The sequence below is a fragment of the Equus asinus genome, chromosome 13 (assembly GCF_041296235.1).
Source record: "Equus asinus isolate D_3611 breed Donkey chromosome 13, EquAss-T2T_v2, whole genome shotgun sequence".
Classification (NCBI taxonomy): Eukaryota; Metazoa; Chordata; class Mammalia; order Perissodactyla; family Equidae; genus Equus; species Equus asinus.
Genome location: NC_091802.1, coordinates 35,956,978 through 35,979,368, shown reverse-complemented (window position 1 = coordinate 35,979,368; position 22,391 = coordinate 35,956,978). Strand labels below are relative to the sequence as shown.

General features: G+C 57.6%; 1 protein-coding gene across 27 annotated transcripts in view; it reads left to right on the top strand.

Moving 5' to 3' along the window:
• Positions 1–17,320, top strand: part of CACNA1G (calcium voltage-gated channel subunit alpha1 G) — a 63,389-nt gene extending 46,069 nt beyond the window's left edge. For 4 of the 27 annotated variants that reach the window (XM_070483020.1, XM_044745464.2, XM_070483017.1 and 1 more), the window contains 13 exons: positions 941–994; positions 6,135–6,286; positions 7,017–7,126; positions 7,838–7,971; positions 8,264–8,334; positions 8,466–8,544; positions 8,639–8,760; positions 9,100–9,447; positions 10,147–10,317; positions 12,263–12,397; positions 14,080–14,257; positions 14,522–14,691; positions 15,880–17,320. In XM_070483020.1, coding sequence (XP_070339121.1) covers positions 941–994; positions 6,135–6,286; positions 7,017–7,126; positions 7,838–7,971; positions 8,264–8,334; positions 8,466–8,544; positions 8,639–8,760; positions 9,100–9,447; positions 10,147–10,317; positions 12,263–12,397; positions 14,080–14,257; positions 14,522–14,691; positions 15,880–16,614 — 2,459 coding nt within the window. In that variant the 3' untranslated portion in view covers positions 16,615–17,320. The remainder of the gene's footprint in view (positions 1–940; positions 995–6,134; positions 6,287–7,016; positions 7,127–7,837; positions 7,972–8,263; positions 8,335–8,465; positions 8,545–8,638; positions 8,761–9,099; positions 9,448–10,146; positions 10,318–12,262; positions 12,398–14,079; positions 14,258–14,521; positions 14,692–15,879) is intronic. The other 23 variants (XM_044745471.2, XM_070483033.1, XM_044745468.2 and 20 more) reach the window with 10 other exon arrangements.
• Positions 17,321–22,391: the final 5,071 nt, after the last annotated feature.

Genomic DNA, 22,391 nt, shown 5'->3' with positions numbered 1-22,391 from the left:
TGGGTTTCTCTAAGCCTTTGTGTGTCTGTCTCTGTTTGGTCTGTGGGTTTCCCTTCCTCTCCACCCTTTCACAAACCAGCTCCCTTACGCCGATAAGATGTGCACAGTGCTCTGAGTTTTCCCTTTGATTTGTTGAAATGTGAGTACTACCAAATGGGTTAGGGGCTCTGGGGCCCCTCCCTCCCCTCTGCCCCTGGTTCTGTCTCCTGCTACCTGGGAGGGGCACCTGGAGCGAGGGGAGGAAGTGTGGGAGAGCATGGGAGTGGGTGAGGATGGGACACAGCTGATGCTCCCTGTGAGAGGCAGGGGCTGCTCAAGGCAGAACGTAGAAAGATACTGGGCTCTGGGCAGCGGTGGGGGGTGCCATTCTCCGCGTCCCACATCCTCAGCACCTGTACCCCAGGCTTCCTGCTGAGCTCTGGGGAAGGGGTGCCACCTCGGCTCTCCCTGTGGATATCTGAAGCTGAGCAGGCGCACTACCCCCAGCAGCCATGCTCCCACCCCTGCTCCATCCGCCCGCCCCTCTGTGCAGTCTGCCTCCTCGGCAGGGCATCTGCAGATGGAATTCTTTTGGCAGGAGGCACTTGTGGCCCTGCCTGACCAGCCGGCTCCCCTTCTGGGGTCTGTAGCCGTCTCAGGTGCAGCTGAGGCCACGGTGTGGGTAGGAGTGGACATCTGTTCTGATGACAGGCTGCCTGCCCTTCCCCATGTGTCCGACTCCTGCCCCTGTGACCCTGACAAGCTGGCTGAATTGCTCATTTCCTCAAGCACCCTGTTCCCGGAGTTTGGGGCTGGACACTCAGGACCAGCCACCCATGCTCAGTACACGCCATTCATAGGCAGAGTGAGGGTCAGAGCCAAGGGGGAGCGAGCTGCTGAGGGGGCCCTGCTCAGCCCACCTGGTCCGGCCAGTGACCAATGTCGTGTTTCGTTCTTTTAGATCTAATGCTGGACGATGTAATTGCTTCCGGCAGCTCAGCCAGCGCGGCGCCAGGTACTGCGTCTGGGGTTGCGGGTTCCAGGGCGTGGCCGGGGGTGCGGTCCGGCCCTGCCTGCCCCCGGCCCGCCTCGTGCGTGCGATGCGTGCGGGACGTCCTCTTTGCTCCTCCATCCTCTCGGGTCCAGGGGCTGAGGGTCCCTGGGGAGCTGGGCTCTGTGTCATCCCACGGTCCTGTGCTACCTGGATCAGAGGTGAGGGCCCCCGCACGCCCCTCCCTCTGACGTCTCTTGGATGACCCCCCTTCTCTTCCAAAGCTGCCAAGGCCTGAGCTCCCCAGCCCCTGCTGCCTCTTCCCTCTCCCGCTCCTCCTCCCGTTCGATTATTAGAGCTGCAAATCTCTCCTGTCTCCTTTTGTCTGAAGGGGAGACTTTGATCCAAACGAGCAGGATGAGAGGAACGGAGAGGGCAAGGATTTGTTTTAAAAATGTAATGATGAATAATTGAACAGACTCATTAATAGTCAAGTAAGCGCGGTGGCCACGTCATCGCTACAAACAGCAGGAATTGGGGATCAAAGGCCTGAGTTAGCCGCAAGCTTCTCCCGAAACCCCGAGATTTGGGAGAGAGTTGGGTCCTTCTCTTCGAGAGCAGTGTCTCTGGGCCGCCGGTCCTTGCTGGTCCTGCCTGCCCTGCCTGGTCCTCGGGCCCCTGCTCCCCACAACACGGCCCCCAGACCTCAGACAGAGGTTCAGAGGTCCCGAGAATCTGTGACAGGGCTGCGGGGCCTCGTTATACCTCGGATGTCTCCACCCGGTGGTTCCCAACCTGTTCATCCCCAAGGGTCCCCTTTATCATCTCCTCCAACAGACCCCACATTCTGAAAGACTGTCTTTGGAGCTAAGAGCACTTCACTAATGACTTTGTTTCACCAGTTTTACTAATCAAAGACCTATCTAATTGCTCATCAGAGCTTCTGAGCTGCACGTTTCACACTGAATAATGGCACAGAACGACCATTTGCCATTAGATTCATCTGTGGGGTCTTAACACAGGCATATGTATGATTTCTTTTAAGCTTTTGGAAATATTGAAAAGAATGTGAGGACCCCTGTGTGGCTGCCTTCTCAGGCTGTGGAGGGCCTGGGACCTCAGGCTGGGAACCGCCGGGCTGGCTGTACCTCTCTCCGCTATCCCACACTCCCCAGAAGCCACTCCAGCAGGTGCCACCCTGTGGGGGTTGGGCTGTCTGATCGATCGGGCCTCAGGGACCCACCCAAGGGGGGATCCCCTGAGCTGCCATTTGGGAGATCATCCCTGAGGCCGTGGGTGGATCAATGTCTCCCCTCCCTGTGGTGCTGAGCTATGATGTTTGGCATTGATTGGTTTGACCGTCTCTCTGTGGGCTCAGGAGTCTCCAGCGGTTTGTGTCTGGATTGCCTGGGTCCCGCAACTCTGTGTCAGGCTGTACTGAAAATTCCTGATGTGTCGGGGGATGAGCAGAGGGTGGGAGGAAGTGACCTTCAGATCTCCCTGTGGGTTCACCTGGTCTGTAGAATGTGTCCACACATACATACTCACCCTAAAGTACCACCCTAGCATCAGGCTGGCCCACAGAGGCTGCCCCACCGAGAATTAACACATGCAGGCTCTCATGGGCCTCAAGAACTCCTCCCGACACACCGACTCAATGATACCTACTCTTGTCACTCTCACGCTGCACCCCGGCTCTGGGGATGTTCTGCCATGTTCCTCTGGGCACATGCAGGCATATACACTGATTATGATAGTGTCTCACTTTTCCAGCTGGTAATGAGAACCCAGAGACCCCAAACAGGGGTAAAGTTCATCCCATATTCCTCTTACCCAGACCTCGTGTTCTGCCTGTTCTATACCAGAGCTTTTCCAACTTCAGTGTATATAAGAATTACCTGGAGAACATATGAAAACACAGATTCCCCAGCCCCACCCTAGAAATTCTCAGGGAGTGGTGTGGGTACCTGAGCATCTGCATTTCCAGTCAGCTCCCAGGGGATGTACTGATCTACCCAGCAGGGTAATGGGGCCAAGTCACACCCCCTAATCTGGGGCTCCGGGAACCGAACATGGGCATCGCCACACCTCCCGCTAGTCCCACACCCACCCCGTGCTGCTCCCAGCAGGAGGAGACAGCCAGACCCCAGGGAAAGGCAGAAGGGACGAGTCTTTGATTATCTGGGGAATGGGCCTGACTGGACACCTGGGTCCAGCCCAGCTTCCAGGTGGTGGGAGAGACTGGGGCTGCTGGGCAATCAAGGCAGCCCCAAGTGACCGCTCAGCCTCCAGCACCAGCTCCACTCCCACGGCCACCTGTGGCACCCCCCTCCATTCACCCTCTCTCCTTCCAGCGGGACCCAGTGATCAGGCCTGGCCACGGAAGCTGAGGGCATGGCCTCTGCCGTGGGGGCCTGTGTCCCTGCCTTCCACCTACTCCCTGCCACTCTCCTTTGCAAACCCTCCGCCCTGGCTGTGCCTCGGGCTCCCAGCTACGCCTACTAACTCACCGTGCCTGTTGCTCCCACTCACAGCCTCACACCCCCTCCTGTACCTCTCCTCTGCTCCGGCCCCTGACTGTGGGCTTGACAGTCCTGGAGGTTCCCTTCTCCCCACTGTCTGACTGGTATTTTCTCTGCCTAAGGCAGCTCATACTGGTGGGAGGCAGGGAGATGGGGCCAGGGCTGCCAACATGCCAGTGACCACTAGTCAAGGGCTACGGCCACGGCTCTCAGAGCAGCACACGGGCCCAAGGCTCCTGCCAGGGGGTCTCTATTTCTTCTCTGAGCCCAGGTCTTGCCTTTAGAACTGAAGTCCGGGGAGCAGCAGGGGCGTGGCATCATCCAGAGCCCAACAGCGAGGGCCTTTGGGCAAACTCTTTGAGGGTACCGTCTGGGCCAAAACCCCATGGCCTTTTGTCTAAACCTGCCTGGCAGCTGGCAAGGAACTCGGGCTGGGAGTTTGGGTTCTGGCTCGGTCACTGTCTCACAGTGTGTGGACGACTGGCTTTGTGCTGAGTCTTCTTGACTGTACAGGCAAAGGGATGGCGGAGGAGAGGCTGATCAGATTGGCCCTGGTACTCTGGACCTGTGCTCTGCTGGGGGATTTCTGGCAGCCTCGGCACCTGCTGCTCTGGATAGGACCGGAAGTAGAGGGGCCTTTGTATAGACCTCGGTGGCCTGGGACTGGTCACTATGAGCAGATGCCCTGCCTTAGTCGTCCTGTCCCCACCTTCTCTCTGGGCCACTTGGAGGAGGGTCCCTGGCTGAATCCCAGCCCACCGCCCCTCAGACTCCTGGAGCAAGGCCGGAGGCAGCCATGTTGGTGGCAGCAGCTCCATTTGGCCTGGGGCTGCCTACACAGTCAGACAGGGGTGACAGGGGAGAGAGGGGACTCTCCCACCCTCTCCTCTGCATTGTCTCAGCTAATAATGGGGCTAATAAGGAGCCACTTTTTCTAACCTAATTGTATTCAAACATTTTAGTTAATTCTCCATTCATATTTTAGCATAATGGGATCGGTGCTCTCGGCACTTATGGAGATTAATGCAGAGAAAGAGTTCCGGCTGCTAAGGCAACGCAGGGCGACTAGCGCCCTCTGGTTCTCGTGGTACTGAAAGAAGGAAGCAAGAGGCCCGCTCGCCGGCTCCACCCTCCACGATCGCCATGTGGATGACCCGCGGCCTCTTGTGGTGCCCTGTCCCCGTCTCTCCATCCCCACACTCCTGGGGGGCAGGAGGGCCGCCTGAGCAAACAAAGCCACAGTTGGCTGGCCCATCTCTGAAAACAAAAAGAGGGCCTATCGCACCACATGGTGCACCAGAACATTCCGGACTTTCTGCCTCTTGGTTATCCATACCTCAAGGCCAGTGCTGGAGAGTGGCATCCGGCGAGGCTGAACATGCAGCTCTTGGGCGCTCTTCTTCCTTCGGCCTTCGGTGGGGGCCCACCCCAGGCCACTCCCTGCCTCAGTTTACCTCTCTGTTAAATAGTCCTCTGCATGGGAAAGGACACTTATATCTGAGCTGGCCTGGGCTCAAAGCTTCCTGCTGCCCCTGAGCCAGCCACCCCTGGCACAGTCCTCAGAGGCTGCAGCCCTTGCTGGCTGGCTTCCGCCCTAGACTTCCTGAGGAGGAAGGGCTGTCTGGGACCTGGGGCTGCCCAAGCCTTCCCGTGCAGAGCCTCTTCTTTCTGTGTGGCTGCCTGGGAGACCAGTCTGTCAACTGCCTCCAGGTGACATGGATCCCCAACTTGGCCTGGCCTAACCTCAGCACCTGGAGGAGGGGCCCTCTGCCATCTCCTGCCCCCAGATACATTCTGCCTGCTTAGCAGGCCAACCTTTTGGCACCATGAGTTTTATAACTAAGTGGTTCACTAATTACGAGAGAAATATTATGCCTCTGACAGATCTCAGACAGTGCTTCCGGCCCAGCCTGCAGTCTAATGCTGCCCTGACACCCAGGAGCAGGCTGGGCATTGCCTCATTAGAAACTGGGTGAGTCCTTCCGGTGGGCCCTCCCAGATGACTCTGGGACAGAGCAGAGCCCCGTGGCCTCCCCTCTGCCCTCCCCACCATGGGGGTACAGGAGGCCCAGGCCCTGCCCCCACGGAGGCCATCTGGGCGGGTCAGTGCAGCCAGCCAGGAAGATGTCCAATTTCCAATGTCCGGTTTTGTCTCCAAATCCCAGCTCTGTGTAATCTCTGCTCCCCTCGAGGGGCTGAGCCTGGTGAAGGAGCAAGAGCCTTCGCCTCTCAGTTGATGGAGCTTCCTCTAAGCCCAATAAGACCGGTTGTTTTTCATCTTATTGATCCGGCCTCGCTGCGGAACACTGAGTCGAGGGCGTTATGAGGGGCTGGTGGATTTTGGAGGCTGCCTCGGGGTGGGGGCTCACCTGGTGTCTAATGTGGGTGGGGAGCTCTCTGCATGTCCTGACCCCGTCTGCACCCAACTGTAGCCAGTAGAACAGATGCTTGGTGGGGAGATGCCAAGAGAGCTGCTCCCCACCCTGGAAAAAAGGACAGTGTGTGGAGAGCAAGGATGCTGATGACACTGGAATGTTTCAGCTCTGGGCTTAGAGGCTGGTGGCTGTGAGGGGACTGTGGGTGGAGGGGGCACAGGGGACAGGGGGCCGATGGCTGCTCTGCTCTCCTCCCTGCCCCACCAGAAGCCCAGTGCAAACCCTACTACTCAGACTACTCCCGCTTCCGGCTCCTTGTCCACCACTTGTGTACCAGCCACTACCTGGATCTCTTCATCACGGGGGTCATCGGGCTGAATGTGATCACCATGGCAATGGAGCATTACCGGCAACCTCAGGTGGGAGCGAGTGACCAGCCATCCAGGCCCTGCCTCCAGCTGTAGGGCAGCAGGGCTGAGGCTCACCCAGCCTGAGCTGGGCACTCCACAGGGGCTCCTCTTGTACCCCTTGTACCCCTTGAAGCGACCCTTGGAGGTGGGTATCATCTTGGTCTTACAGATGAGGTCACTGAGGCTCAGAGAGGTTAGTTGACTAGATTGAGGTCACACTGCTAGGAAGTAGAGGACCTGATTTCTTCACCCAGAAAATATTTACTGAGTGCCTACTGTGTGCTGGGCTCTGGACCTTTGAGGGTACAGAAGGCAGATCAGTGCCTGCCCTTCAAAGTTAGGTTCTAGTGAATGGCCAGCTCCAAAACTCACCCATGATCTTGCCACTTTTCAAATCAGCCTCTCTTGGCTGCCCTCCAGGCCTCAGTTTCCCCATCTGTAAAATGAGGATGTTGAATTGGTAATGCACAAGGCCCCTTCCAGGCTCTGTGCCTTCCAGCACATTCTCACGTGGTCTCCTCGCCATCCCTCAAGGAGAGAGATCCTTTAGTACAAATGTGAATGAGGATCCTACCCTATCCCGCAGTAGTGGCCAGTGGTCAGCCATCCTGGTGGGGACAGAGAAGAAAGATCCCCTTAGACCACCCTGTCTCCCGGATCTGGAAGGAGTAATGGAGAGGGAGGGGCAGACACGGTCCCTGGCCTTAGGAGACCCTGCATCGTGCCCCATCCCTGCCAGGTCCTAGACGAGGCTCTGAAGATCTGCAACTACATCTTCACCGTCATCTTCGTCTTGGAGTCCGTTTTCAAACTCGTGGCCTTTGGCTTCCGGCGGTTCTTCCAGGACAGGTAACAGAGAGGGAGGGGTGTGGGAGAGCGGGGGGAAAGGGCGTGTCTCCCGGGGAAGGATAAGGTGCCTGAAGACCTTTCTTGACTCCTGAGGTTCAGCCTCCAATCTAGGACCACCCATGGCTGATGGCCAGGTGAGGGGGGGGGGCGCATCCAGGGCCTAGAAGATGGGAAGGAAGGGAGACAACTTGACAAGACAGGGCCTGGGGGACGCTGGCGGCTGGAAATCAATGTGGTCTAGAGTGGGGCTTAAGAGCACAGAGCCTGGAGCCACACTGCCTGGACCAGATTCGAAACCTGGCTCCATCGCTTAGAAGCTGGTGACCTCGGGTAAGTTACTTTGTCTGTGCCTCAGTTTCCTCATCTGTAAATGGGAGATAATAACAGTATCCACATGAGAGTTGTGAAGATTATGAGTTCCTATTAGTAAAGCCCTTAACAGTGCTTGGCACACAGCAAACACCATATATGTGCTAAATTAAAAAGTGAATGTATAAAAATGAAAAGCAGAGGCCCTCAAGCTAAAGTTGTAGCCCTACCTCTGCCACCAACTGGCTGTGTGACCATAGATAAGCCACATCTTCTCTGCAGGATGGGGAGGCTGGACCAGCTGACCTCCACCCTCCTTTCTCTAGCCACTTGTGTTGCCACACTCTCCCTTCCCTGTGGTGCCCCTCCCCCACTCAGGGAGCTGTGTCCTGGGCTTTCCAGGTGGAACCAGCTGGACCTGGCCATTGTGCTGCTGTCCATCATGGGCATCACGCTGGAGGAGATCGAGGTCAACGCCTCGCTGCCCATCAACCCCACTATCATCCGCATCATGAGGGTGCTGCGCATCGCCCGAGGTGAGTACCTGACCGCCTGCCCACCACACCCACCCTCCCGGGTGTCTGGCCCAGGGGTCAGCTCTGTGGCTGCTCAGGGACTGGGTGGGTGTGGGTTCCCATGGGTCATTCTCCCACCCTCTGCCAAAGGAGAAGGCTAGGGGCAGGGCTGAGGGTGGGGGTGGAGCCTGGCAGCCTGGCTGTCCAGGGCTGGCCATCCCTCTAGCCACAGCCCTGGCCCTGACCCCAGCTCCACCAGCTGTGTGACCTGGGACGCAGAGGGGCCAGCTCATGACTTTGTCCTGTTCTGCAGTGCTAAAGCTGCTGAAGATGGCTGTGGGCATGCGGGCGCTGCTGGACACGGTGATGCAGGCCCTGCCCCAGGTAGCTGGGAGGTAGAGGTGGGTGGGAGGGGTCCTCTGGGGGAAGATGTGCTCTCCAAAGGGGACAGGGGCTCAGGGAAGCTGGCTGGGAGATCCAGCGGCACCTTTTCCATTTCTTCTCCTCTTTTCCAGGTGGGGAACCTGGGACTTCTCTTCATGTTGTTGTTTTTCATCTTTGCAGCTCTGGGCGTGGAGCTCTTTGGAGACCTGGGTGAGTTGGGGTAGGGAGGGCGGAGGAACCAGGCCTGGAGACCCAGGGGCTCCTGGGCTAAGGTGGGCCTCTCTCCCCTTCCCTCCTCCTCCAGAATGTGATGAGACGCACCCCTGTGAGGGCCTGGGCCGGCATGCCACCTTTCGGAACTTTGGCATGGCCTTCCTGACCCTCTTCCGAGTCTCCACAGGTGACAACTGGAACGGCATTATGAAGGTGAGAGCCCAGCACTGCGGGGTCCCTCCCAGGGCTGGCTCAGTCCCCAAGGAGACAACCCCACTTCTTGAGCCAAGATTCCCTGGCAAGATGAATAAAAGCATGTGACCTTCTATCCCCTATGCTGGAACACTCTGGAACTCCCTCTCCCCAGGACATGCTCCGACTCACACCTCCCAGGATAGTGTCTAATGCTCCTCTGCCCCCGGGACACCATAACTCCCTCCTCCTGCCCTTCCTTCTCCTCCTTCAATCCTCTGTGACACCAGTGACCCGATTTCCCATGATGGCTCCGTCTGCTGTCCTCGCGGCCTCACCCCTCTAACCCACCTCCCCCAGGATACCCTCCGGGACTGCGACCAGGAGTCCACCTGCTACAACACGGTCATCTCCCCCATCTACTTCGTGTCCTTTGTGCTGACTGCCCAGTTTGTGCTGGTCAATGTGGTGATCGCTGTGCTGATGAAGCATCTGGAGGAGAGCAACAAGGAGGCCAAGGAGGAAGCCGAGCTGGAGGCCGAGCTGGAGCTGGAGATGAAGACGCTCAGCCCGCAGCCCCACTCACCGCTGGGCAGCCCCTTCTTCTGGCCTGGGGGCCCCGAAAGCCCTGACAGCCCCAAATCTGGGGCTCTGCATGCAACGGCCCATGCCGGAGCAGCCTCCCGCCTCTCCCTCGAGCACTCAACGGTGAGCCTACACCCACCCAGCCGCGACGGGTTGCGGGGATGGGACAAGTGGGGTGGTGGGGGGGATGGGGAGCACAGCGGCTCAGTGGGTGGGTGGTATACAGGGAGTGGGCAGCACAGCAGACTCAAGGGCTCCTCCTGGATCCTTCTGCCCCTCCTGCCTGGATGCGGAGGGGACAGCAGTCCCTGACCATTCCGCAGAGATGCCTGCCCACACTCACTGCACAGGGTTCCTACCCGACTAGCCGCCGGCACATGTGCTGGCTCATCCAGCCCCTGTACCTCCAGCCCGGCCTGGCTGCCCTTCCTGGCTCTTAGGTTCAAGGCTAAGTTTTCTGTTTCCTTCCTGTTTCTTTCTTACCCTTGCCCGATTGCCACACCTCTTTCCTTCACACCCTTCGACCTGCCTGAGTCCATCTCTCAATCCTTCCACTGATCTTCTCTTTCCTTCTCCCTCTCCCTGTGGGCTCGGCTCATCTTCTATCTCCCATCTCCCATCTCTCCTTCCTCCTCCCACACCTCTCTCCTCCCCACCTTCCCCATCTCGTCCTCTTTCTCTGTCTCTTTGGTGCTGTGTGTGTGTGTGTTTGTGTTCGTGTGTATGTGTGACCTCCTCTTTCTCCCTCTGTGTCTCTTGTCAATCCCCTGCCATGACACTTCCCATCACTGCCCTCTGACCCCCGCTCCCCTGACTCACCAGCTCCCCTCATGGGCTGGTCCTCCCCAGGACAGACAGCTGTTTGACACCATATCCCTGCTGATCCAGGGCTCCCTGGAGGGGGAGCTGAAGCTGATGGACGAGCTGGCAGGCCCAGGGGGCCAGCCCTCTGCCTTCCCTCCCGCTCGCAGCCCGGGCGGCTCCGACCCACAGGTTACTATGTCCCAGTGCTGTGCCCCCTCGCCTGACCGTGCTGGGCTGTGCCATGCTGTGCTGTGCTTCTGGGGAGGTGGGGCTGTTTCCTGCTCACTGGGTATCTGGAAAAAGAGCAGCCTCAGGGCCTCACTTGAGCTGTGGGCTTGGCAGGAGGCAGCCAGGGGTTCTTCAGGCTGAGATCAACCTCTGGAACACATAGTTGGAAGGTAGAGATGCTGAGATTGCACTTCTGAGGGAGAAGGATGGATGGAGGAGGGGTTTGGAGAGGGGGCGTTTCTAAGAAAGAAGCTGGAAGAGAAGAGGTGGACGGAGCAGAAGACAAGTTGGCAGTGGGACCTTAGGGGGTTGAGGAAGTAAGATGCCAGATCCAGGGGAGAAGGACCTCTGGGGATAGTGCAGGTGGCCAGGGGACCCACTGAGGAACATGTCTTAGGCCACCATCTGCTTCTTCTCTGTATTCAGCATCCACCTCCCTACCCCCATCCTCCGTTTGGTGGCTTTTTAAGCCATGGAACCAACTGGGCATGGTGGGTGCTGTCAGTAGCCAGGGAGTTGTGACCTGGTCCCAAGAGGGAATGGAAGACTCCAGATCAGAGTGGATTTTGGGACCCTAGTGTGAAATAGGACATGGCTTCTTCCCCAAGCCCAGCCCCTTCCCACAGCGCCACATGTTGTCCCCTCAGACCCATCTAAACGTGTATCTTCCGTTTTCTGGGGTCCTCCTCTTCTTCCCTCACCACTTGTCTGGCTGCCTTTGACACCCTCCACTTGCAGAGCACCCCACCACCCCTCCTCCTAGGTCAGGGGCTGCAGGAAAGGCCCCAGGAGACGTGGAGTAGAGGCAAGGAGACAGGTGTCAGCTGGACATAGCACAGCCTAGTGCTCTGCAGGCCCTGTTGGGTGGAGGGGCGGGCAGGCCGGCTCCCGGTGCCTGGAACACCTGCGGCTGGATCCAAAGAAACAGATAGTGACGCTCACAAGGAAAGGGCCCTCGCCTCTGGGGTTCCTGACCTCTGGTTCGGACTCAGTCTCAGATAGGCTACAGGGACCTGAACCTGGCAGTGGCCTAGAACGATCAGTGGGAGACTGAGTCCTTTCCTGAGGCTTCCCATCCTGAAGGAGGCTCCTAGGAAAAGGTACTGAGAGAAAAGAGGACGTGATGAGAAGGTGACCATGGCAGCCAGCTCATCTGGGAGGGATGGCCCCACTCCTCCCCCGGGTCCTGGAGGCACTGAAGCCCCCCTGCCAATCCCAGGTGAGCCAGCCAGATGGCGTGGTGGCTCACCCACGTGTGCCCAGTGCAGGCTGGCGGGAGGCGAGCATCTCCCAGAACCCAAGCAGGAGAGGGCGGCGCTGCTGGCAGGCGGAGGAGGGCCCGGGAGGGGAGATGCCAGAATCTGGGGGCAGGCCAAGTCCTGCCAGGCTTTTGGAAGTGGAGAGAATAGGCAGAAAACAGTTGTCAGATTGGTGGCTTTGTCCTCAGGGCCCCCCACGCTGCTCTGTCTGTGCGGAGAGCAGAGAGGCGCTTTGCTGGCCTTTCTTTCTTTTCTTTTTTTCTGATATCATCTTCACGGGATTCAAAAACCCTCCCCACTCCCCGCTCTCTCCCTGGGTGGTGGCAGTGTGGGAGGGGGCCATTCCGGTTCCTGGGGTCTCTTTAGAATATGTCTCTGCGTGTCCTGCTTTGTCAGTGTTTGTGCTGGCTCTTTGGTGCCTGCCTCAGCCTCTCTGATCGGAGCGGGGGTTGAAGTTGGGGGAGGGGAGGCACTGTCAGTTTACTTAGGAAAGGGGTGGGAAGAGAGAAGGGTGGCCTTTTTCCTCTCTGCTTCGTGAAAAGGGGGAAAGGAGGGCTCTGCGTGTGTGCGTGCGTGTGTGTGCATGCACACGCGGGAGCGTGCGCTGTCCTGGTTTCTCATGCCTGATCATCTCTCTCCCTGTCTAGATCCCTCTAGCTGAGATGGAGGCTCTGTCTCTGACGTCAGAGATTGTGTCTGAACCATCCTGCTCTCTAGCTCTGACGGATGACTCTTTGCCTGATGACACTCACACTCTCTTACTTAGTGCCCCGGAGAGCAATGTACATACACACGGCCCCTCACTTCTCCCTCAGCCTCCCCAGGGGCTGGGCTGGCTGCAGGGCTCCAGATCCCTCCCCTCTCACTCTGACACCAGGCTCCACCAGAGGTATCAACCGGCAGGCACTGAGTGCCCCAGCCTTTGCTAGGTCTTTCAGATCCCTCTCTGTGGACAAAGAAATCGGAGATTACACTGGGACCTCCCAGAAGGGCCCAGGGGCGGCAGTTGTGAAGGGTTAATCCAGATGCCCAGAGGTGGCATCAGCCAGCAGGCCAAAGGGCCTGCCTGGAGGCAGAGTCGGTCTATGTATTTGGAGCCCTGTGCAAGCCAGCCCTCCCCCTGCCTGCACCCCTGCTTCCCCCACCCCAACATGAGCCATTTGCCACCACGTAGGAGGTGAGAGCCACATCTCTGCTGCCACCACCATGCCCTTCTCCACCCGGGGAGCCGTCCTGTCTCCTCCGTCACTGTCCCTATATGTCCCTGTGTTCTGGGGGCTTCCTTGTGTTTGACAGCTTCTCCCCCCTTGCCTGGCTCCCTGTCCCCCTCTGACTCTGAGCAGCCCCCTCCTCCCTGTCTTCCCCCTCCTCCAGGGACTTAAGAAGGGACAGAGACCCCTTCCTCACAGTAGGGCTCTGCTGGGGCAGGGCCTTGACCACAGCCTGGGGTCCCTAGGGGTCTTAGGGTGGCTGGCAGACGTGGAACCTGGGGCTGAGGGGGAAGCAGAGGATCCCGACTGAGTTCCAGCACAGCCATTCTCAGGCCTGCTGAGGCTGCTTAACTCGCTGGGCCCTCATGGGGACAGAAACCCTACAGCCTCTCTGAGAACTAGGAACAGGCAGGATGATGGAAAAATCTCTTGGGAGCAAACCTTGTTTCCCTCCGGCTGGGGTCAAAGGCTGATTATTGCCTTTCTTTAAAATAGATTCAAAAAACCCACTCCCACTCTCAGACCTCCCACTAAGGGAGGACCTGAGTCCACAGTACCCAGGCCTTGCCCCACACCCCCCACCTACCAAAGTCATTGTGTAGTTGAAAGTGGGGGAGACAGGTGGGTGAGCCAGCTGCGACATCCCCTAGTGATCATCTGTTATTCAACCCACATTAACCCAGCCACGCCCAGTGCTGGGTGCTGGGGCTGCCTTAAAGAACTGGATGGTGAACCAGGCTCTGCTCTGCAGGCAGTCCGGGCTGCCAAGTCTCCTGCTCCCTGGGAGGGTCCTCGCCACTCCCCAGGCCCTCATGGCCCCAGCACAGGGACTGGGGGGCTGCTGTTAGCTTTTAATCCTTCACTGTGCTGCATCAGAGCCTCTCAATGGGGCCTTGAGAATGAGCTCTTGGGCCACCTGTGGGGCTGGGGGCTAGGGCTGGGGGCTGTTCTCCCTCCTTTGGACACCTCCTCACCCCTTTGCCATCCCCACTGGGAGCCTCCAAGCTGATGCAGTATGGATCATTTTCTGGGGCCAGGGCCTCCTCCCACCCGCTTCTTCCCTGTGTGTGGAGGGTTCATCCATGTGTCTGCCCCTTCTCCCCAAGCACACTCATTCCATCCCAACTTGCCAGGGGAGGGGATGGGGGCCCGGGTCTGGGGTTGGGTTCTGGTTTCTGTTGTCCAGATCCACCTCAGCTACCCAATCCGGACCACCCCTCTTCCTCCACCTCCCTCCCCTGTTCCTTTTGCAGATGGAACGCCACCCTGAGGAGGTGCCCCTCTCAATGGGACCAGACCTGCTGACTGTGCGGAAGTCTGGGGTCAGCCGAACGCACTCTCTGCCCAATGACAGCTACATGTGCCGGGATGGGAGCACTGCCAAGGGGTCCCTGGGACACAGGGGCTGGGGGCTCCCCAAAGCTCAGTCAGGTACTAGGGCTGGGGGCAGGTGGGCTCGGCTCACACCAGGAGACCCCGTCCTTGCCTAAGCCTCGTCCTGACCCAGGAAGGGGGTGCTGAGACAGCAAAAGAGGTCTCACCTACCTCTGAGGAGCCCCCAGACTGAGGGGGGTGGCTTTCAATCCAGCGTGAGGTGATGTGGTGAGGGTGGATGCCCTGATTGGGGAGGGAGAATGGACGAGAGGGGACTCAAGCTCTTTTCTCTCCTCCTCCCCCCATGCTCCTCCCCCACAGGTTCCGTCCTGTCCGTTCACTCCCAGCCAGCAGACACCAGCTACATCCTGCAGGTTCCCAAAGATGCACCCCATCTGCTTCAGCCCCACAGCACTCCCACGTGGGGTACCATCCCCAAACTGCCCCCGCCGGGCCGCTCCCCTTTGGCTCAGAGGCCACTCCGGCGCCAGGTAAGCAGGTGGGCATGGGGCTGGGGGCTGGCCTCTCTGCTGGGAATCCTAGGCTGGTGGTAATGACTGGGATTGACACTTTCATTCTCCTAACCAACATTTATTGTGTGCCAATGATGTGCCAGATTGAGTTTGAGGTACCAGGGACACAATGCCAGGCAAAGCAAAAGCGGTCTGTACCCTCCCTTGTTTCCCTGAGGAGGTCTGGAGACCAGAGGGGGGCCTAGTTACCAGGGATACACATCAAGTTGGAGGAAGAACCCAGGTCTCTGGACCCCCTTTCCCCAGCCCAGGGCTGCCTCCGTATTCTCTGTACTTCTAGACCTAGTTAAGGGGCATGAGGCATGTTTTAGGTCTCTCCACCTTTGGCCAAGCCGTAGGGCCAGCTTCCAGAGCCCACGTTCCAGGGGCACAGAGCAGAGGTTCATGTAGCCTAGTGAAGCTTGACTGCCCTGTTGTGACAAGGCCACAGCCCATGCTGCGAGTGCCCTTATGTGTGAGTATGACCACATGAGAATCTGCTTAATCCCACACATTTTGAGGAGCAAGCACAGTCCTCATCCATTCTGCAAATATTCACCGAGCAGCCTCTCTGTGCCAGGCACTGGGGACACAGACAAATGAGACTGCCCCTACCCTCTGGAGCTCAAGGTCTAACAGTGGAGACATACACCCTGTCAGATCATTGCAGTGACAGGTCATTGCTGGGATGCTCACGTGCGTGGTGCAGCAGGGAGCAAAGAGGAGGAAGGAGGCAGTTTTACTTGGGGGTTGAGATTGTCAGGCACTACGTCCTAGAGCACCTGTGTCCATAAAGTTGAAGGGTGCTTGCCACTCGGAAAGGGTATTTAAGGCCAAAGAAATAGCCTATGCGGAGGCTGGGAGGCATGAAGGAGCCAGCTGGGGAGCAGAGCTGGCCCCGTGCTTCTTGTGTCCCAGGGGTTGGGAGCTGTAGAGAGCAATTTGTGTAGGCTTAGGGAAGGGGTGAGGGAGGAGGAGCATGGTGGACAACAGAGGTCAGGCTGCACATGGCTCCCAGCTCCCAACGAGAGCAAATACCAGTACCCCTGCTTAGGGTGGTCCTACAGCTCCATGGAGGGGGAAGAGGGGGCTATCTGGCTTGACAGGTGGGACCGTTCTTGCGGGAGAGGAAGCCCCCAGCCTGAGCCCTCCCCGTCCCCCACACAGGCAGCAATAAGGACTGATTCCCTGGATGTTCAGGGCCTGGGCAGCCGGGAAGACCTGCTGTCAGAGGTGAGTGGGCCCTCCCCGCCTCTGGCCCGGGCCTCCTCTTTCTGGGGCCGCTTGAGCACCCAGGTGCAGCAGCATTCCTGCGACCAGAGCAAGATCTCAAAGCACATGCCCCCGCCAGCCCCCTGCTCGGGCCCAGAGCCCACCTGGGGCACAGGCCCCTCAGAGACCAGAAGCAGCTTAGAGCTCGACACGGAGCTGAGCTGGATTTCAGGAGACCTCCTGCCCGCCGGCAGCCAGGAGGAGCCCCCGTCCCCACGGGACCTGAAGAAGTGCTACAGCGTGGAGTCTCAGAGCTGCCGGCGCCGGCCCACGTCCTGGCTGGACGAGCAGAGGAGGCACTCCATCGCGGTCAGCTGCCTGGACAGCGGCTCCCAGCCGCACCTGGGCCCCAGCCCCTCGACCCTCGGCGGCCAACCTCTTGGGGGGCCTGGGAGCCGGCCCAAGAAAAAACTCAGCCCGCCCAGTATCTCCATAGACCCCCCGGAGAGTCAGGGCCCTCGGCCCCCACCCAGCCCTGGCATCTGCCTCCGAAGGAGGGCTCCGTCCAGCGACTCCAAGGATCCCTCGGCCTCTGGCCCCCCTGACAGCATGGCTGCCTCGCCCCCCCCAAAGAAAGACGTGCTGAGTCTCTCCGGTTTATCCTCTGACCCGGCAGAATTGGACCCCTGAGTCCTGCCCCACTCTCCCACTCACCTTTCTCCACTGGGTGCCAAATCCTAGCTCCTCCTCCTGGGTTATATTCCTGAAAACAGTTCCATATGGACACCGAGGGGGCGCTCCTCCCCGCCTCAGTGGCTCTGGGCACCGGCGAGCAGAATTTCCAGAGTGGAAAGCAGCAGCCAGGGCCTCCGGCTCCAGGCAGGAAGAGAAGCCCAGGGTAGCTGAGGTTCCCGACACCAGGAGCTGTTGGGAGAAAGCAATACGTTTGTGCAGAATCTCTATGTATATTCTATTTTATTAAATTAATTGAATCTAGTATATGCGGGATGTACGACATTTTGTGACTGAAGAGACTTGTTTCCTTCTACTTTTATGTGTCTCAGAATATTTTTGAGGCGAAGGCGTCTGTCTCTTGGCTATTTCAACCTAAAATAACCATCTAGTTATATTCCCTCTTCTTGCAAAGCACAAGCTGGGACCACGAGTGCATTACAGCCCGGACAGTGGCCCATCTTCAGCGGAGAGCGAGACCCATTTTGGAAACTGTAATGTAATTTATTTTCTCCTTTAACCTCGTCATCATTTTCTGTAGGAAAAAAAAGAGAGAAAAAGAAAAAAAATAAGATTTTACAAATGAAATGGAACCTTTTTATATATACATACATATCTATATCTATATCTATATAATAAAGTAATTTTCCAAAATAAAAAGTTAATCACGGTCCAGAGTAAAAGCAGAAGGGACAATTAGGCATTTCTGGATGGCACTGGAGAGAGTCCAGGAGATGGGGGTGGGCGGGAGGGCAGGGGTTGGGGTGCCTCTGTGTGTATGAGGGTGTGTGTGTGTGTGTGTGTCTGAGAGAGAGAACTAAACGCCTCTCCCTGGGGGGCTGACCCTTGCAGCCCTGCCTCCTAGGGACGAGGGAGGAGGGGAGAAGCCCCTCTGATTGGCGGAAGGCTGGGCCAGCAGGGTCTGCTCCTGCTTCATCAAAGCTTTATCGCTTCCTTTTGGCCAGGCAGCTCTGTGAATGTGAGTAATTCCAGATTAACTCTTCTTTCTGCTGACAGTTATCAGCCGCACATTGAAAGCTGAAAATTGGCATAATGAAGCTGTTTTGGTTAACGGAGGCTGGGGGAGGGGGTCTCGGCTGCTGTGATCAGGATTCGTAGATTGGTGGGGGAGGGACCAGCGCTTCTGGGTTTTCCTTCCCCAGGCTCTGGCCCAGGTGACCCGAGCAGTCTGGGCTTCAGCCTTCTGCCCTGGGGGGCCTGCTGACCTGCACTGCGGGCACTGCCCCATTGGGATGGCAATGGAAGAAGCTGTACAGTAGAGCAGCCGCTCCCTCTCCATATTTAGGGGGCCAGGGCCTGGGGCCCAGAGGCGACCTCGCAATGGAGTTGGTAGGGTCGGTGGCCAGGCTGGTGGGTGGGTGGGGAGCTGGCCCCCTGAGGGGTGATGAACAGGCACCATCAAGGTGTTTACATGGTCTGGTGCCACCTGCCCAGTGGGAGCCAGTGGAGAAGGGAGGGGTGAAGGCAGCCACCAGCAGGGCGGGGAGGAGGAGGGGTTAGCAGTATGGCCAAGAACCTCTTTTCGGTGCTAACACGGGCAATATGCTCTTATCTAAAGCCCTGGTGCCAACAGGCTAGCCAGGGGCACCAACCAGGCTCAACCAGCCTGTCCCTTGCCAGCCACCCCCAAACATCCACCCTACCCCCACTCCCTTGAACATGCTTCACCCTCAGCACCTTCAAACTCCCGGACTCTTGAAACCTCACAGGCAGCTGGGCTAGCTCACCTCTGCTGTGTTCCACAGCCCTCACACACAGCCCCATCTGAACCTGGGAGCCGAGGGTGCCAGGCTGCTGGGTGGATGGCCTGAGGCTTTGTCCAACCCCCTGTTCTCTAAGCTGGTGAAAGGTTTTCTAATCGCTCTTTTGGACAGAAATGACACACCACACCTTGAAGCAAACAGCTGGTTTTGTCCTCTTGGCATCTGCAATAGCCTGGGACTCTTTTTTTTCCTCTGGCCTCCTTGGATGAGGAGAGAGGGGTGCTTGTAGGAGCTGCCTGTTTTTATATATAAAGCAAACTACAAAATTCCTGGAGCTTTGTCACCTGGGGCCGCAGATTAAGCTTTTCTATTTTTGTAGAGTTCTGTAGCTGTCTATTCCTCATGAGGGTGGGAGATTCGGGGAGGGGGCTCTGGGGTCTGTCTTTCTTCTAATGGTTGGAGGATTCTAGGTCATGATGAAGCCGGAGAGCTAGGTGTCACCCCCTCCCCTCCATCCCAGCTTTCCCCACCAGGACCCCCCCAGAGTCAAAGTGGATATTTTGGGGGAGAGAATTGTGGCCTCTCCCTTAACAATCTCCCCCAACAATGTGAAATCTTTTCCGTGCTGGAAACTGTTGTGTCTCATTAAAAGAGTTTTGAAGTGGAGATAATGATGCTGCTGAATCTTATTAACAGTAGTAATAATAACGATGCTGCTAACCTCATGATGCTTGTCTGGATGGTTATTGGATTCTGCTCCACGATACACGAGGAGCAGGGAATGGAGAAGGGCTGGAGGAGGCTGGGGTGGGGAGGGGCTGCTGGAGGCAGCAGGTCTTGCATTCGGGCCTCCAGGGCAGAGCTGGGACTGGCCAGGAGCTTCAGGGATGCGGGGCTTTTGGAGGTAAGAACATCCACCCTGGCACTTCTGCTCCCAACCTTCTCCTCGGGGGTTCAGAGGAAACTGTGTCAACAGTTGCAGGCCCCCACCTCAGGCTTGGCTGCTTCAGCTTCCTCCACCCCAAGACTCCAGGAAAAGGTCTGTCTGGGGGTGGGGGACTAGGAAGAGGAGTGAGCTGAGCTGGTGCTAAAAACAAATCTGAGGCTCATCTGCAGTCTCTCGCTTACTCCTCACAACACCCTAGCAAGGGAAGTGCCATGGCAATCATTTTTCATCCATGAGGCAATGGATTCAGAGAGGTTAAGTGACTTGCCTAAGATCACACAGCCAGGACAAGGCTGAGTTGGGATTGATCCTAGGTCTGGTCAACTTTTAGCTCATTGGCTTCACACTACCCCGGTCTCCTCTCACTGTGGAGGGAATGGGAAATGGTGCCAGGAATCCTGATCACAAAATGACTTGCCAGGGAGGCCTTTTCCAAAGCAGTCACATTTGTGTTCATAGAAATGAACACATGAGCTCCCAGCTTGACATACTCAGAGGCTGAGAGGAGGCCACAGCCCTCCACCTCGTGTGGGGAGAGAGGTTCAACCACAAGAGAAGCTGTCCCTCAGCTCCACGGGCTTGGCCAAGGGCTGGCTCTGCAATAACCCAGTTTCCCAGGCACCACCTTTCCCTGGCATGAGGCTGCCCTTGAACCCCATACCACCTGCTCTCCACCTCCTCCTCCCACCTCTTTGCTTCCTGTCCTCTCCCCTAACCCCACCCAGACCTCTCCCACTTTCCAAACAGCTTTCACCTACATTGTCACCTGCAGTCCCCACCCATCACAGCCTGGTGCCCCATGGCCTCCTCACCCCTTTTCTGGGACAGCTGAGTGGCGCAACGTCGGGGGCTGTGACAGCAGTGCGGTGTGGGCATCCGACACCAGGTGGCAGCACAGGGCACGTTCACCTGGCACCACCCTGGTGACCCTTCTGAGAGGTGCCCAGCCAGGGAGAGGACGTCAACACTGAAGCACATCTTCTATGGACAGGTGCCCTGTGTACCCCCCCGAAAGAGGAAACAGGCTCACAGGGCCCAGTGAAGGATTTAGCTGTGCGTGGGGAATCTTGGCCGTTGGAGCGCTGAGCCCATGTCCCAATGATCCCTGCCTAAGGCCAGTGGACCCAGGACTAATCCAGGACAGGGGTTGCCAGAAAGGGAATTACCTCTCAAAAGCTAGTTTAGTCGTGGGCTGGCGCCCTGCTCTGAGGGCACAGCAAGCTACATAAGGGGGTTGCAGCTCCAGCAAATGCCCAAGAGGGAATGCTGCTAAGAACTTCGGAATTCTGCGTGTCTTAGCCCTCGTCCAGGTGTGGGAACTGCTGACTGTGGCCCGCGGAGCTAATTAATTTGTCTTGCTTTGCAAACTCATGAGTCGGGCACAGCAGCCAGCGCTCACGTGCATGCTAAATCAGATCACCCGTAAATCGGGGGCGGAGGGGCAGCCTTGCCGAGGCCAGGAGTGGAGTGGGGCCAGTGTGGCCCCCACCAGGCTGGGGTCTGGAGGAAACAGCTCCTGCCCCACTGCACGGGAGGAGAGAAGGGGGAGGCTGGAGTTTGGGAGCTGGAGGCTGCTTTGGGGGTGCTCCAGCCCTTCGAGGAGCCATAAGGGGCTAAAAGGAATCAGGCAGTGAGTGGACGGGAAAGCTGGCAGCCTGCCCTTGCTCGTCCACGCCCCTCCCCCTTTTGTCAGCTCCCACCTGACTCTCAGTTTGCAGTATGTCCTGCCTCTGGGTCTCCCCGTCCCTCCCTTGCTTTGCTTTCTTCTCTCTGCAGTCATTCCTGCTCGGAGCTGTACCTTGCAATTATCTTATCTTTCCATTTCCCTGCCAGGAAATCCCCAATGCTGCGTCCCCCTGGGATGCTCACTGGCGGGGAAGGCACAGCATGCGCTCTGTCCATCCTGCCTGGAGCTGCAGTCAGTGGAAGGGAGGGTGGGGCTGGGGCTGCTGAAGCTGGGGGAGGTTCTGTTCCTCTCTCTGCTGCAGCCCAAGCCACAGGTCTTTACTGCTCCTCTCAGGAGCCTCCAGCTGGAAACATCTTGGTTCTGAAAACTCAAAAGCAGAGTGGACAGTGCCCACTGCTGGGACTGTACCTAATGCAACAGTGGCCTCGCTGCTTATGACCTCTCCTAAGGACATGAGATACTTATTTAGTCAGTCAACAAACATTTCCTGAGGACCAACTTTGCCTGGCTCTGTCCTGGGTCCTGAGGATAAAGCAATAAACAAGAGCTGGTCCTTATCCTTAAGGTGTCCACGGTTGCCTAGGGGAGGTAAGCCAGTAATCAGTGAGTACAATACAGGGAGGGCGAGCAGGGCCCTGCAGGGGGAGGGTCCCTAGCCCAGGACTGGGGTGAGGAGGTTCAAGGAAGCCTTCAAGGGGCGGTGGGGCTTGAGCAAACTCTTCAAGGATGAGTAGTTTGCCAGGTGCAGAAAGGGAGGTGAGGGGGGCCGGCCCCGTGGCCGAGTGGTTAAGTTCATGCGCTCCGCTTTGGCGGGCCAGGATTTCTCCAGTTCGAATCATGGGTGTGGACATGGCACCGCTCATCAAGCCATGCTGAGGCGGTGTCCCACATGCCACAACTAGAAGGACCCACAACTAAAAAAAAATACACAACTATGTACTGGGGGGCTTTGGGAGAAAAAGGAAAAATAAAATATTTTTAAAAAAAGAAAGAAAGGGAGGTGAGGTATAGCAGGAAGAGTCTGCAAGCAACCTTGAAGGTGTCCCAGGGGCATTGAGTGCAACAGGTAAGGACACAGGAAATGCATCCTGCCCAAGGAGGCTGCATGGAAGCAGCCCAGCAGTCAGAAGGTGTGGAGCTCATCCTGCCTCTTCCAGGATGAAGTGTCTCAGGGCCTCAATTTTCTTGCCCTGCTGAGAACAACCCAAACCATGATGTCCTAGGAATATTGTGGTTATTATCAAGGGCTGTGGGAAACAGGCCACATCCCCTGAGGGGCCAGGAAGGGCGAAGGCCCAGTGAATGCCTCAGGAGAGATGGGAGGAGGCAAGGATTGCCAAGATCTCCCCTCATGACCTCAGAGCTCCCACCCAACGCC